Here is a 16,656-nt window from a genome sequence, read left to right as displayed (position 1 = left end):
TTAAACAAATTAGAGTTCGAAAAAGAATCTTGCATATGAATTGGCTCAATGCACATTCCAAGCATGCATGAAGTACCATCCCTGGCACCCTATACACCCCCTAAAACCTACAGAAGCAAATATATGTTTAATAATAATATTAATAATCAATAATACTGAAGAATACATTAGGGCAAGTATATATAATATTAGCAGGTAATATAACCTTCCCCTGCAGTGGGATTGAGCCCAGGACCACTTGCATGCACTGCTGGCTGCTTGTTTTTAAAATCCTTTTTTGTTTAAAATCCTTGTCACAAACAGGAAAATTGAGATTGCAATAAGATGTTATTATGTTACAAGATTGTTTCCAATCTCAAATTTCCAAGAATATCTCATTAGCCTAATGATGTCCTTGGCTTTATTTGTACACCAATAACAAATGTTCTTTGAATCTAGAGAAAAACATTACAAGCATAGAAACATTCAAGCAGGGGTCTGTCTCACCCTTTCTTGGTATGTTAAGAGAGAAAACAATACAGCATCATGCAAGACTTAGGTCAATGTGTGAAACTAGCTTTGGGTCTCAGCCAGAGCCAGAGTGGGAAATTCCTCAGGCAGAAGTGTTGCTGTCTTACACATCAGCCTTCATCCTCATCCTCATCCTCAGAATCCACAGCACATTCTGAGTGGGCTTCACTCAGGGCCCAGCTCCCAAGAGTCCCACCCACTTCACAGGGCCATTTAGAGAAAGGGCACATACAAACAGTTAAGGCATGCCCTCTCCTGCATTCAAGGGACTCAGACATGGTTGTGAAAAGTATCAATAGTTAATTAATCTGTGGGAAACTGAGGCACAAAAGACTAAAGAACTTCATCTGAGCTCACACAATGATGACAGGTAGATCTAGGATGTGCACTTTTGCAGCCTAGGTACAGGGCTGCCCATGGTGCCTTCTAAAAACACTGTAAAAAGGGACGGATTCAAGGCTGGGGGACAGGCTTCCATGTTACAGCTTTCCTGGCCAATTACTCTTTAGCAATGCCTATCAGCCGTCGTTTGTCCATAACTTTGCAGTCCATCATAAAACACAACTGCCAACAAGCAATGAGAGGTACCCCATTTCGGAGCTGCCCACCGGCGTCTCACCTGGATATAAAGGTAGTGCACAGCCTTGGTTGTCACTGATGGCTCAATCTCACAGCTACTGTCCTTCTTATTGCAGTCTTCATCCTAAACCAAGGGGAACACACAACTCAAACTGAGGGCTGAAATTAAACAAGAGCACCGTCACCTTCAAGAACTTGTGTCTAAAGCCCAACCTCCTGTGCATGACCTCTATCACTTTAGGGGACATCAGCAGAGCAGAGTACAACCACCATCCTTTAGAAGCCTGGAGCACTTAAGGGGACTGCCTGGACCAGAAATTCTGCATAGCTTACACACAACACTGGGAGACACAGACTCCTGTTCAGGCCTTACCTTTGAGGATCTACTGATAAGAAGGATGGAATGAAGAGTCTGTGTTAACAGATGTCTTCACACTGTCAGAGGTTCAGTGTCCACTGGGCCACACCCCTGAACACACCTTAGCTGCCACTCATGAGTAGCACGTGATAGACAGACTGCTTCCTCACAAGGCCAACTCGCTTGTCTCCCATAGGCAATTTTCTCTCTAATACCTTTTAAAAAGTCTTTTCTAGGACTGGAGAGCCCAGAAAATAGTTAATGGCTCAGTGGTTTTAGAGTGCTTACTGCTCTTGCAGAGGACCTGAGTTCCATTCTCAGCACTCATATCAGGCAGCTCACAAGCACCTAACTCTGGATTTCAGGGGATCCAGTGCCCTATAGCCTCCACGGGGCAGCTGGAACCTCCATTGAGCAGCTCATGTGGTGTGCATAACCTCAAACAGAAACACATACAGATGCATTACAGTATGTTTTGAAGCCTTTCTTCTGATTTTATTTTGTCTAATTCTGCTTCTATATGCCTGTCTTGTGTATGGGTGTGCTCGCATGAGGGCAAGTGCCTGTGGAGGCTAGAAGAGGGCACAGGGCTTCCTGAAGCTGGAGAACCAGGCAGCTGTGAGCCACCAGACAGTGCTTAGAATCAGTTCTCTGAAGAACATTATGTGCTCTTAGCTGCTCTCTGGTCCCCTGACTACAAGTTTTATGAGGAAGAACATTTTTCAATATTTTCCCTTTTCAAAGAAAATTAAAAAGTTCTGCTCTAGAAATAACTGGATTCAAGTACTAAATTACTTGTACTCTCTGTGGAGGATCTGTGGAGATTACTAAGCCCTCGAGGTTTTTTACCCATCAATTACAATGCTCATGGGATGCTGTCTTTAATTGAACCAAACTGGAAGCATAAATTTGATGCCCTTGATAATTAAATGCACAACTAACACTAAAGCAAATAAACTTTTGCTTTAGCAGTTTAGATTATTTATGCTATTATTATAGTTAACTTTATAATTAAAAAATGAAAGCAAAGGAGCTTAAGTGGCTTTTAATTAAGAATACTTATTAAAAACATACTGGCTAATTCATTCAAATCTTCAAATCTATTGAAATGTGTATTAACAGGGTCTACATGTTTATATCCTGTGAGTGAACTCATAAATACCAGTGATTATCCTGTTATCCCAAGTAATACAGTTATTCCAGACCACATCTAGTTACAATGGTCATCTCGCTGTTTCTACTCTGAGCTTGAGGCACCAGCCTGTGTGAGGCTCTGCATCCTGACCAGAGAAGGAAACAGGGCTATGTGGGATCTGAGGGTCCAGAACATTTGTCAAGCTTTTAAAACCATGAGCCATATGGAGAAGTGTGCTTTATATCACATCTAGTACACATCTAGTAAGCAACTCCAGTACCTCTGGAACTGGAGGTACAGGCAGCTGAGAACTGCCTGACTGACCTGGGAACTGGGCTCAGTTCCTGTTTAAGGGCAGCACGTGCTCTTAACTCTAAGCCATCTGTCTCTCTAGCTCCTCTGTGAAACTTTCCACCATGCGAAAAAGTACAGTATGTCAATTTACTCCTTTTATATGCCAGTATAAAACTTGTAAATTATATGTGTATATATCAGTATAAATTTATGGTGTGAATAAAAGCCCAAAACACAAATAGGATTTATTTTAAATGAATGGCTGTATTTTTAAACTGATATTCACCTATCAGATTAAGTCTGACATTCTGCCTGATGTTTATAACATTAGGTGACATCGTTTCCTTACACATGATACTCTGAGTGGAACTAGGTAACTTCTACTTACATATTTACCTGATTCTGACTTTTACTGTTTTCATCTTCATTGTCAAAGATGATGTCACTGTCAGAATCTGAAGCAGGTCTTAAAAAAGAGAAATAAAGACACCTTCAACCAACCAACCAACCAACCAACCAACCAACCAACCAACCAACCAAAAAGCTGACATTCTTTTTAGTTCTCCAGAAACACAAAAAGGCTAGAGCATTGTACCACGTGGTGTCTGAAAGAGAGGGGCCTCTACAGGCTCATACATTGGATGCTTGTTCTCCAGTTGGTAGACTAGGAGGTGTGGCTTGTTGGAAGACTTGGATCTTTGAGGAGAGGCTGTGAGCTCATGGTGTCTCTTTACAGCAGTAGCACAGTAACTAAGATACACTACTACTCTGCAACATCAATACAGGTTGGGCTGTTGTTTTTTTCTGTTACCTAAACACAGAACTTTTATCTATCTATCTATCTATCTATCTATCTATCTATCTATCTATCTATCTATCTATCTATCTATCTATGTACCATATGTATGCTGTGTCTGTGGAGGCCAGAAGGGGGCGTGTGATTGAAGTTACATATGGTCAAGTCCAACTGGATCAAGGACCTCCACATAAAACCACATACACTGAAACTAATAGAAAAGAAAGTGGGGAAGAGCCTGGAGCACATAGGCACAGGGGAAAATTTCCTGAACAGAACACCAGTAGCTCATGCTCTAAGATCAAGAATTGACAAATGGGACCTCATAAAATTACAAAGCTTCTGTAAGGCAAAGGACACTGTTAATAGGATAAAATGGCAACCAACATATTGGGAAAAGATCTTTACCAATCCTATATCTGATAGAGGGCTAATATCTAATATATACAAAGAACTCAAGAAGTTAAACTCCAGAGAATCAAATAACCCTATTAAAAAATGGGGTACAGAGCTAAACAAAGAATTCTCAACTGACAAATACCGAATGGCTGAGAAGCACCTAAAGAAATGTTCAACATCCTTAGTTATCAGGGAAATGCAAGTCAAAACAACCCTGAGATTCCACCTCACACCAGTCAGAATGGCTAAGATCAAAAACTCAGGTGACAGCAGATGCTGGAGAGGTTGTAGAGAAAGAGGAACACTCCTCCATTGCTGGTAGGATTGCAAGCTGGTACAACCACTATCAGTTTGGCGTTCCTCAGGAAATTGACTAGCAGTCATGCAGGTGCTTGGTGTCAAATTCAACTCCTCTGAAAGAGCAAAAAGCTCTCTCAACCACCGAGCCCTTTCTCCAGCCCCCAACAAGGACAAGGAGCTGGAAAAACCAAAAAAAAAAAAAAAAAAAAAAAAAAAAAAGGAGCTCGATTATTTCACAAAGTAATTAATTGCTAAGAGTTGTAATAAATTGTATCTAACGGAGTATAATGAAGTAAATTGCTAAGATAATTGCCCTTGGGTCATAATTTTCAGTCTCACGGGCAGTTAGTTATCAAGACTCTTATGTGGTCACAGAGTTGGAAGCTGTGATTTAAAGCAGTGCCCTGTGACAAATTCTCTTAAATGTATCAAGATAGAGTATAGGAAATCACATCTGCTTCTTTGTTCTGGCCTTGGATGTGGGAAATCTTTAAAATTCCCTTGGGTTGCATTTGGCTACTCCCTGAAGGAGGACGTTTCCATCACTTTGCTTACATTGGGATTCTGAGTACCCCGGTGTGGCCCTATTAGGTTAGGGACCAGGGGTCCTCTACTGCAAACACTCACAGAAAGGACTGAGAGAAGACACCATCACGCTCATCCTCCTCCTCGTCGCTGCTGGAGTCCTGGCCAGTGACTGGGAAGCGGGCACTGGTAGAGCGCTCTGCAGAGGTGCTCCACTCCACTGAGCTGCTGAGGATGGGTGGCGGTGCTGCAGCCTCCACGCTGCCCAGTTCCTCCGTGTCGCCTGATGCTTTCCCGCAGGTGGCTGGGCTGTCCTGGGTCTGGGGTGTGCAGTCTGGGGGTGGTGTCCCTGGCACTGCAGGACGCTCATGCCTCTCGATCCAGGCGTTGTAGTAGCGCACAATGTTCTCATGATGCAGGCGCGATAGCAGCGTCACCTCACCCTTGATCCTGCGGAAGTGCCTGCTTGCAGGATTGATAGGGATGCGCTTCACAGCATAACAGCAGCCATCAAGTTTGTTTTGCACCTGCCCAGCAGTAGGGGACAGGACCTGGTCAGATCTGTGGCCCAGAACCTTGCACACTGGCATTTACACCGAATGGCCCCATTTCTTCCCCAGTAGAACTTGGAATCTGAGAACTTATTATAAAAGCTAAGAGCCACAAAGCTTGAATTCAAGCTGAGGAAAGTTTTGGTTGCCCCCAAACTAGGGAAAAAGTTCAAGAAATTCAGATGTGTGATGCTGCTGGGAGACAATGGGGAGGGCATAAGTTTCATCTCTGCCTCCTTGTTTCTTTCCTTTTTTCTTCACCTCTCCCCTTTCTCCTCTCTCTTTTTGGGAAAATATCTCACTATGTAACCAGGCCTGGAACTTGACATCCTTCTACTTGAGAGCTGGGATTACTGGAATACACATTTTCTTTCTCTTTCTTTCTTTCTTTCTTTCTTTCTTTCTTTCTTTCTTTCTTTCTTTCTTTCTTTCTTTCTCTCTTTCTCTCTCTCTCTCTCTCTCTCTCTCTTTCTTTCTTTCTTTTCTTTTTTTTATTTAAGGCAGGGTCTCCTACAGCCCAGGTTGGCCTCAAACTCCCTATGGAGATAAAGCTAACCTTAAGACTCTGCATCCTCCTGCCTCCATCTTTGGAGTGCTGGGATTGCTGGCATGGACCAACGTGCTTGAATTTTTTTATTATTTATTTCTTAATAGGTGTAACATTTTCTTAAAAATTAGGTTAATAGAAGGAGTTATAAGCTTCATTAATTTTTGTGACAATTATTTCACATTCTTCTGTTGTTATATTTGCTAGATAAATACCAAAATAGATTTTAGTTTTAAAGTAAAATTAATTTTCTAAAGCTACTGTAAGTTTTCATCTGATGATTTTATTTTCTTAATACACAGTTACTAAAGATGGATGAAACTCCAGAAATTTTAACAAACCTAAAATAAATTTTAAGTGAAAATTTATTTTATGAAGAATTTCTAAGGCCATGTAAATTTGGGGGAGACATTCAACTTCCTTGAGACTCAGTTTTCTTACCTACATGGAATTTATCATTTTCATTGCTAGCCTGCATGGGGACACTAAGGAATACATAAGAACATACAGAGAAAGAAGACTCTCACAGCTCCAGAGAGGGTTGCCTGACCAACAGCAGCGAGTGCCATCGATACACATGCTGCCCACTGATATTTGTCACCCAACTAAGATTCAAAACTGATGATATAAAATTAAGCAATAAAAATAGGAGAACACTGAAACACCCGAAAACATCTCCAAGGCCAGTGTACTCACCCAACACCCCCCTGAAGACTCCACTGATTTGACTGAATTAACTGTACCTGGCTTTCCTTCATGTTTACTTAAGAGTTAACACACTAAAAACTAGCAATTCATTTGTCCAAATGAGGAGGTGCTCAAATGGTGAAGGGCAGCTGCTGAAGAAGCCTGATCCTGAAATAGGCAGTTTGCAGAGGTGGGGGGAAGCCAGGGATTCTCAAGAGGAGAAAGGAGAGGCTGGAAGATGAAGATGCCCTTGGTACAGCAGCTTGCTACCCATCTTTAAGATCCTGTAAATAAGGAAGGTTACAAGAGCCCTGTCCAAAAAAGACAAGAAGAGGAAGAAAGAAAGGAGGAAAGAAAGAAAGAAGGAAAGAAAGGAAGGAAGGAAGAAAAGGAAGTTTGTTAGTGTCCTAAATTTAAAAAAGCTAAAAAATGACATGTAGTTAATAAAAATGACACTGTGGATTATAACTCCTCTTAGAACTATGAGTTTGCTTGTAGGATACCTGCCTTGCTAAGGGCTGGTCCTCTTTTATTGTGAGAAGTTTAACTGTTGTTTTGGATGAGAGGCCTGTACAGTAAGAGAGACACTTCTAAGTTGGATAAATAACCCTAACACAGGGAGATGTGGGCAAGAGGACCAGGGGCTTAAGGTCATCCTTAGCCGCCTTGAGTTTGAGGACAGCTGGGGCTGCCAAAAACCTGCCAGGGATATAGCTCACGTAGTAGAGTGCTTGCCAAGCATTCATAAACTCTGGGTTTGATCCCCAGCGCATTGTCAAACAGGCATGGGAACAACAGCCTGAAGTCCCAGCACTCAGGTGTCAGTAGAAGGACGAGGGTTCAAGGCCATCTCTGCTACATTGTGTTTTCCAGGCAGCCCAGGCACCATGAAACCTTGTCTCAAAACAAACAAACAAAAAAACCAAACCAAACCAAACAAAATCCTCCAAAACACACAAAAATCAAGAACAAGTAAGAGTGCTACCTGCTTCCCTGTGCACTCAGAATTCCCAACACACGCATGCCCCATGGATAAAGGTCACATTCATACTAAACCAGGGCATGTACCTCAGCAGTTCCTCATACTTTTTAATCTGCATTTCCAGTGAGTTATAAAACATTTGAATTACATAAGAACAGTAGAAGCCTCCTCATATGTTACATGATAAATTTACCCAAACCGAGTGAGCCAAGTCCTAACAGCAGCATACCATAAAACATGCTTTTAATCTTCCATCTTCCTAAGCTAGAAAATGAGCCATCAAGACTTTCTCCCAGCTTGAATGCTCTTTCTGTTCTAACTTTGGAATCCTTTTCTCTCAGACAACTCCGACAGCACTGGGGTAGGTGAGAGGGCAGCTCCCCTCCTGATCGAAGCACAGGGAATGTTCTTCATGCAGAGATCTTGACCACTCATGATGCTTATAATCATGGGGTTTTTTTCATGTTATTGTTCTGAGCTGACCAAGGACACGGGAACAATGTATTCCTAATGAGTCCAGGGTAGCGTTAAAGAAAGCCTTTAGCTCCAGGAGGTGAAGGTGCTCACAGCTTCAAAGAGTCTTATTCACTTCCCTTTCCACTCTCAAAATGGAAACCAAGCCTGTGAGGCCATGGGAATGAAAGAGAAAGCTTAAAAGGGATTGGGGACAACCCTGTCATACCTTGATAACAGCTCCAAAAGCTCCTTTCCCTAGGAGCTGTAGTTCTTCAAACTCAATGAAGTATCGGGAAAACTGTCTCTGTGTTTCACTGAAGAACGAAGCGCTGGGCAGCTGGTTGCTGGGAATGACGGTCTCAATGTAATCTTGTCCCCCAGAATCTAAGGTAAAGCAGAAGCATTAGGAAGGCCAGAGGACTGGGCCTGAGAGCTGGCTCAGTGGTGAAGGGAAGGGCTCACATTGCCTTTGCAGAGGATTGGAGTTTGGCTCCCAGCACCCACACTAAACTCCAGCTCTAGGGAAGCAAATGGCCTCTTCTGGACGCTCTGGGCACTGTATCCACGTGTGCACCCCCATACACATATGACTAAGAATATATATATATATACATACATATATATATATATGTATGTATATATATATATACATACATAGCAGACAACTCACAGGAGCCAACAACAGAAGTATGAGAGGTCTGCAAAATACTTCATATACCTTTGACATCTTTTCTCACCTGGTATTTAAAACAGGCAGAAATATACATTGGCCCATTTTACAGGCGAGGGTAACAGGGGTGGAGAGAAAGTGATTGAAATAGGCAGCTGGAATCCAAACTCAGGTTTCCCAATCCACGCCAAGCTTTTCTAATGTGACATGGCGATGTGGGTAACACAACATGAAGGGGATGTGCCACCCACTCCATCAATAGAGGCTGGAAGAACTAGGGTCACAAAGCACTCCCATACACACAAGGCCTGCACATAAATGGATTAAGTGAGGCCTGGCATAGGTAAAGAAAAAAATTCAGGCAGACATTCTCAGTTTCAGGCTTCGTGTTTTAATAATAATAATAATAATAATAATAATAATAATAATAATAATAATAAGTCAAGTGTAGTAGGGCATGCCTGTAATCTTAGCACTCAAGAGACAGAGGCAGGAGGACCAAGAGGTCTAGCCTGGGCTACATAGTAGGACCCTATCAAAAAAACAAAACAAAACAAAACAAAACAAAGAAAAGACAATAACTCACCTTCAGGACTCTGCTCCACCAAAGGCATTTTTGGTTGAGGGTTTATAAAGCTGTGTTTCAGCAACTGCTGAGGGCTCCATCTTTCTTTGTCGTCCAGGCAAACACACCTCAGAGGGGGAGGAGAATCTCAGTGTGTACAATGTAAATGCCTTTCTAGTTCATCTACCCAGTTTATCTATGAATCTGCTTTTCTTTTTAAATACACATTAGCAAATCCATGTTACTTTTGCAAGAAAATATACTTAAAAGTGAATTTAAATGAATAAACACCAGTTCATGGTTTGCATGTCCCACAGTAGACTGGACTCAAGTTGAAAAGAGAAAAGAAAAACCAACTACATTTTGTTAACTATAGAGGCATAAAATGATTTGAAATACACTCAAGCCATATAAACCAGGTTTGAACTGTCATTTCCACTAACAGCTTAGTACCCTGCCCTGTAGAACTAGGCCTGCTGAGGACCAGACATAAACCAGCTTTCCAAAGACAGCAGTCAGAGGCTGAGGATCCTGAAACACAATGGTAGCACTGAGCAACACTGCTAAAAAGTCAAAGTGCCAAGTCCAGCCAGTCAGCACAGTAAGTTACAGGCCAGTACAACTACACAGTGAGACTGCCTCAAAATGAATGAACAAACAAATAATAGAAGTTCTCTCTTGTTCCCCCCTTTCCCTTTATTTTGTTTTTTGTTTGTTTTGAAACAGGGATTTTCTGTGTAGCCCTGGCTGTCCTAGAACTTGCTCTATAGACCAGGCTGGCTTTGAACTCACAGAAATCCATCTGCCTCTGCTTCCCACCGTCTGGCCATCTCCTAATCTCTTAACGTGCGTCGCCATAGCCCCTTTCTTTCTGCTTCCGTCTACAAGTGTACAACAACCCAGCCATCATAGGTTACTGAGGGTGTTGAGTTTATTTGCCTTTAGCAAGTAGTCTTTCAGCCAGGTCTTTAACTTTTATGTCAATAAAAACAATTATGTCAGTAAAGATCCTTTTAAACTCCTACATCAGCTTGGACCCACTGGAATTTCCTAGTGTATTCTCTGGTTCTCCTGGGGTTATTTCCAGTTTACATGCCCACTGCGCTGACCAGCATGCACATGCTGGCTAAGTTCCCAGGTGCACTATCCACTCCAAGTCTATCACTGGGCACTAATGTGACTGACCCAACAGATGTGGATCAAAACAGGTTTAAAGCTGAGAGTGAACTGCAGCTTTGAGGAACTCTTGCTTGATACGATTACATTTTCAGAATCCATCATTTTGGCAGTGGAGTGGCTACCAGCAACAGAGGCCATGCTAGCCTCAGCTTTGAGACCAAAAGGGATGGCAGGCCCAGAACTTTCCACAGCTCTTACTGCTGAGTGTGCTGAGAGCTGCAGTCTGGGTGCAACAGAGGCCAGGGGCAGCCAGAGCTGGAGAGGTGGAACTCACTCAACTCTTGGAAGAGCCAGGGAACTGCCAGAATTTATTTACAATTAATTTTCTTATTGTTGGGATTGTTCCTCAGTTACACACACACACACACACACACACACACGCTGTGCTAGATTCTGAAGAGCACTATTAACTCTGGCTCAACTGTGACATCAATGTAACTGTCGTGCCCGCCTTTAATCCCAGCACTTGGGAGGCGGAGGCAGGTGGATTTCTAAGTTTGAGGCTAGTCTGGTCTACAGAGTGAGCTCCAGGACAGCCAGGGCTATACAGAGGAACCCTGTCTCGAAAAAAGAAGAAGAAAACAAGTAACTGTTATGACGACAGATGTGGATCAGAAAACACTAACGCCTACTGAGAATGACTTCAGGTATTTATAGCTACCAGGACCTTGTTAGTCCAGGATCCGCCATCTGGCTCCAACACCTGAACTCTTAGCCACGTCATAGACGAGACTTCCCAAGGGTGTTAACTAAGCATGGTGAGGATCACAGAAGGAATCCATCCACTCTGCTTTTGTGAATTATTTGCTTCTTGTGCTAACTGGGGTGGACAGCAAGGCTAACAACCCAACACCCCAAATGTTTCCCACCCCAACTAAGCAGTCCAAAGCCAGCCCCCCACCCCCCCAGAAGGGAGGTACACACACAGTATTCCCGAGCCTGTTAACAGACTCAGAACAAACCTCAGATCTCACCTTCAGAAGTGACAGAGGGGAGCAGTTCCTGTAAAGAACAATCAAGAAAGTCTCAGCCCTCTGACTGAGCCCACTGCCCGGCACTGAGGTGAGAAGAGGAGTACATGGGAAAGATGGGAATAAGACTTCTCACTAGTAATTCATCATCCCACCTGTCTCCTCAGCCACCCTCATTGTAGGATGCATTTAAATCCATTTTGTTAGAGTTCTATTTCAGGGGCTGGTGAGATGGCTCAGCAGTTAAGAGCACTGACTATTCTAGAGGTCCTGAGTTCAATTCCCAGTAACCACATGGTGGCTCACAACCATCTGTAATGGGATCTGATGTGTGTGTCTGAAGACAGCAATAGTGTACTAACATAAAATAAATAAACAGAAAAACTTTAGAAAAGTTCTATTTCATTTAAAAGAAATCATAAGTGACTTTTTTTTTAATCTTAAAAGTTTATATACTTTAAGGAGAGAATGTTGCACACAGACTCAATGTTGGCCCCTTTCCTCAAATGAGGCAAGTATCGTGGCTACTCTTTGCAACACACCTGGATAGCCTCACTTAAATGCTCTATGCTGCTTAAGGACAGGGGCACAGAATGCATCATCATTACAATGTGTGCTGCATAAATTAACTCAGCTCCAATATCACAGCCAGTCTTCTGTGGTTGCCATCACCTGTGCATCACCAATGAAACTCTGATGTGTGCCAGAGGGACTACTCAAATTCAGAGACTACCATATGAGTGACCAGAGAACTAGTGAGTCATAGACAGGGATGGCTATGGTCAGGTCACAGTCAAAGAGAAATGTGAAGGCAAGAGAGAAGAATTCGGACAGATGAAGAGACTAAGTGCATGACTAGGGAAACGAAGGAATTTGTCCTGGCCCTTCCTCACCTCTCAGCCTCCCCCCTTCCTCCCCCCCCCAACCCCTTTCCCTGCTCCTTAGCTGTACAGGAGGAAAGCAGGATGAAACAATCTGTGACACTCACTTCTTCAGGAAGTCTTGGAAGTCAGCCGGCAGGTCACTAGGGATGGTCACTGGATACTCCCTACACTCCTGTCCTTGGCTAAGAGACAACAGCAGAAGGCCAAGACGCCATACATCCCCTTTCTTTCCCGTTTTATAAGGCAGGGCACTATCACTAAAACGAACTCGAGTTTGCTCAAACACATCCTCCTTGCAAATGTCTGCCAGACGCTTAGAGATGCTGTAGTCTGTTATCTTTACAGTGCCCTCAGCATCTACCAAGATACTGGACGCACTCAGAACCTTGTGCACCACGGAGCTGCTGTGCAGGTAATCCAGGCCTGCCAGGAGCTGGGCTGTGTACTTGCGTAGCTGGTGGATGGGGACTGGGCTTGAGTGGCTCAGGTGTGTAGCGAGAGAGATCCCATTGATGTGCTCTGCCAAAATGTCGATCACAACGGAGTCCTCCTCCTCTCTGGAGTTCATCGCAAAGTAGCGGACGATATTTGGATGGCTCAGTTTCACTAGGGAGCTGAATTCTGTTTCTGCTCCTTGAATCTGAGTAGGATATTAGGCAAATGACATTAGCTGGTGTTTCACTCCAAAAATAAGGTGTGAGATAGACAATAAACTTTCACAGATGGGAAAATAAGATGCCATGACCTGAATCTTCCCCTAAACTCATCAATTGACATGACAGTACATAAAAATGCAAGAAATTTTAGCTAACTATCAACTTCAATGTCAAAACGGGGTATCCAAATACCATAAAATTGCTGAGTGGCTTTTAAAAATCAAAATTTTGGGGTATCTGTGTGATATGGTTAGCAGAAAAAAAGAAACATATTCAAAATAGAATTTTCTACTAAGGATTATTGTAAAAAAAGAATTTAAAACCCAGGGGATGAATGTGTAGTTCAATGGTAGAGCATCTATCCAGCAGGCAAGAGACCATAGGTTTAATTCCCAGCACTGAAAAATATAAATTTAAATATAATATAATACAAAGGAAAAAATCCTTAAACTTATTTATATGATCACCATCCAAAACTAACTATTGATTTTGGTTTGCTTTAAAGTTCTCGCTTGATTGTTTTCTAAACTCTTTATTAAGCAAAGACTAAATACAATGTGCCCCTGAGTCCAGCATTATTAATTCATGTAAAATTATTTTCTCATTAACAGCACTGCACAAAACAAAAGAGAAAACCCCCTCTGATCCCTCAAAAGTCAGTTTTAAAGCAGGGTTTTAAAAGAGCAGGGAAAATATAAACAGTTGCAAACAGCACAGGTATAAGTGGTAACTAACCCCAGTAAGGCAGAAGTCACAGGCTGAGACGGGGTGCGAGGCTGGGCAGGTTACGGAAGTGGGAGCAGAGCTGAGGCCTAGTGAAGGGGGGGGGTCACATGGTTCTCACACGCTGTGGACCATCTGTGGGAGCCAATGGGTGAAGGCTTTTTGCTTCATTGTCTACAGCTTGAGATTGTGCCTTTGGACAGCCACAACAACTACTGACATTTTTCTTTCATTTTTGAACCTAAGACAAGGGCTTATGTAGCCCAGGCTGGCCTCAAGCTTGCCACGTAGCTTAGGGATGACCTTGATCTGGTCTTCCTACTCTAGTTCCTGAGTACTGTGCTCCCTCATGCCCAGTTTACCTACCTGCTTTTTGCACTTATCAATCTTCTCTTTCTCTTGACTGGTAAGGCAAGGGCCCATCTTCTGCCACTGAAGGACCCACTCATACAACAAGACAAAGCTGCCTGTGGCTGTTTCCAAAGCATTGTATACCACCTTCCCCAGCTGCTCATCACTGCCTGCAGAGAGACAGACAAGATCACTACAGCTTGTACACTGTGTGTGCGTGTGTACACTACATGCTAACTATGAAAAGAATCATTTACTCCAATACCTGTCCATTTGTAAGTAATTTTTAATAATTATCAATATAACCCGAGCCTTCAAATCTTAATTGGTATAGGAAGTTCAGAACTGATGATGAGACTTATCATTGGGTGAGAGAGAGAAGAACATCTTACTGGACCTACAGCGCCGCTCTCCTCCTCAGCCCACCCTTGGGGACCACACCTGCCCTATCATCCGACTAATATAGACTAGTGTACACATGCAACAGCTTTCAGTCTAATTTGAAAAGTGGCTTCCTCAGAGGCACGAACTCTGTATCTGCCCAGCAAAGCCAAGCTGCCCAGTGTCTCAGAGGGAAAGAACAAGAATGACAGTGCAGGCTAAGAAGCAGTGCACTTAGCTAAGAGGCACGGTTTTCCCTTGGGGATCAGAACTGATATAACATCAAACCCTGTTGTACAAAAATCTCCATTGCCATTAAAGATTATAAAAGAAAAAGAAGAAAGTATAATTTCCATTTTACTTTGTTTCTCTTTCTTCCATGCTCTTTTCTCTTTAATTTCCCTTGTCATAGCATTGTAGCGCCCAGGGCACACAGTCCTTGGTTGTGGGGGACACTTTGTGTTTGGCTGCCAACAAGCTAGATGTCAGTAGCACCCACACCACAGCATCAGCTGTCAAACGCGCCTGTAGACTGGGTGAGCTCAGTAGTAGAGTGCTGTGCGCTGGGTGTGGCCTTCAGTCCCCAGCACGGAAAACAAGTAGTCTTCAGGTATCACCCAATGACGCCAGACTACTAACTCATCTCCAGTTTTGGAACCACTAATAATATAGTAATCTAGCCCTACGTGTGCATATGATGTATGTATGTGTGTGTATGTGTGTGGTGTGTGTGTGTGTGTGTGTGTGTGTGTGTGTGTGTGCACAGGATGGCTTGGGTGGTGGTCCTCAGATGCTGTTCATCTTGTTGTTTTTCAGGCAGGGTCTCTCACTGCCTCACAGCCAGTGGCTGGCTGGCTGGCTGGCCAGTGAGTCCCAAGCATCTGCCCCACATCCCCAGCACTTGTATTACTAGTCATGCCATCATGCTTAGCTTTTTGTTATTTTAAATGTAGGTTCTGGGGTTGGAGTCATGTCTTCTTTTTTTTATTATTTTTCAATTGATTTAAGTTTTATTGTTATAATATTTTATAAAATTTAAAGAATATGACAAAAAAGGTATTGTAGGTATTGAAGGGGGGTCTCTGGGGGAAAGATACATGATTTCAATTTATCTGAATTTGTTAACATTTAAAAACATATTTTAAGTAAACAGAAATGACATTCTTGTTTCCCTTTTGTACCCCAATTCCTCCCAGAGGCCCCCCTTCAATACCTTTTTTTGTCATAATCTTTAAAATTTATAAAATATTATAACAATAAAAATGAGTATTATAAAAGTTGTTTGAAGCCAGGCAGTGGTAGCGCACACCTTTAATCCCAACACTTGGGAGGCAGAGGCAGGCAGATTTCTGAGTTCGAGGCCAGCTGGTCTACAGAGTGAGTTCCAGGACAGCCAGGGCTATACAGAGAAACCCTGTCTCGAAAAAAAAAAAAAAGTTGCTTGATATAAAACAAGTTAACAGTCTTATATAGATGCTTGTCTACAGCAATACTGAAAATACATACATTTTTCACAATATAAATTTTAAATAACTCCAAACATACTAACTGTATATTTCAAAATGATACATCACTACTAATATTTTTTTAAATGAACATATATATAAAGTCCTTTTGTTTGTTTGTTTGTTTTGTATTTAGTAGAGCTTAAAATCACAGCTTTTACTGTGGTAAAAGGCCAAAATAAGAACAATTTTTAGACATTGGACTTCATTGTAATGAGGCTGTACTTCAGTGACCCTCACATCACCAAAGGATTTTACCTCAATCATAGCTAAGCTGAGAGTTGACAGTTCTGCTGTGCCAAGGAATGAATTGTAGGCACGATTTTTGGGTACAGAATTCCTGCTATGGTCAAAGCTATTTGACTTGAGTGAGTGACTTTATTCTCAGCCCACAGAGAACAGGTTACATTCATTTAAGAAATGGTGTGTGTATTAAGATGGTCTATCCGTGAAGTCATTCACCAACTGTTTCAATGAATAATGGTTCTGCTTGGAGGGTGGCATAGACATTAGGTGAGGGTAAGAATCTAGTTCTTTGGCTGTGGTGATTTGGAAAAGCATTCATCTCAGAGAAAGAGTAACTATTTATAAAGTCCTCTTCTTCAAACTTGATACAAGAGTTACAAACATCAAGCAAAGCATTCAGTCTCAC

At 42.4% G+C, this 16,656-nt stretch overlaps 1 protein-coding gene across 3 annotated transcripts in view; it reads right to left on the bottom strand.

Annotated features, from left to right (window-relative positions):
- Eif2ak4 (eukaryotic translation initiation factor 2 alpha kinase 4) overlaps positions 1 to 16,656 on the bottom strand; it is a 91,003-nt gene that overhangs the window by 39,764 nt on the left and 34,583 nt on the right. For all 3 annotated transcript variants that reach the window (XM_031371446.1, XM_031371448.1, XM_031371449.1), the window contains 7 exons: positions 14,134 to 14,288; positions 12,493 to 13,028; positions 9,376 to 9,482; positions 8,346 to 8,503; positions 4,999 to 5,423; positions 3,273 to 3,342; positions 1,130 to 1,213 (listed from right to left, as the gene is read on the bottom strand). In XM_031371446.1, coding sequence (XP_031227306.1) covers positions 1,130 to 1,213; positions 3,273 to 3,342; positions 4,999 to 5,423; positions 8,346 to 8,503; positions 9,376 to 9,482; positions 12,493 to 13,028; positions 14,134 to 14,288 — 1,535 coding nt within the window. The remainder of the gene's footprint in view (positions 1 to 1,129; positions 1,214 to 3,272; positions 3,343 to 4,998; positions 5,424 to 8,345; positions 8,504 to 9,375; positions 9,483 to 12,492; positions 13,029 to 14,133; positions 14,289 to 16,656) is intronic.

This window comes from Mastomys coucha, unplaced genomic scaffold (genome assembly GCF_008632895.1).
Source record: "Mastomys coucha isolate ucsf_1 unplaced genomic scaffold, UCSF_Mcou_1 pScaffold15, whole genome shotgun sequence".
Lineage (NCBI taxonomy): Eukaryota > Metazoa > Chordata > Mammalia > Rodentia > Muridae > Mastomys > Mastomys coucha.
The sequence above is the reverse complement of the archived record's forward strand: the minus strand, read 5'-3'. Positions and strand labels throughout refer to the sequence as shown.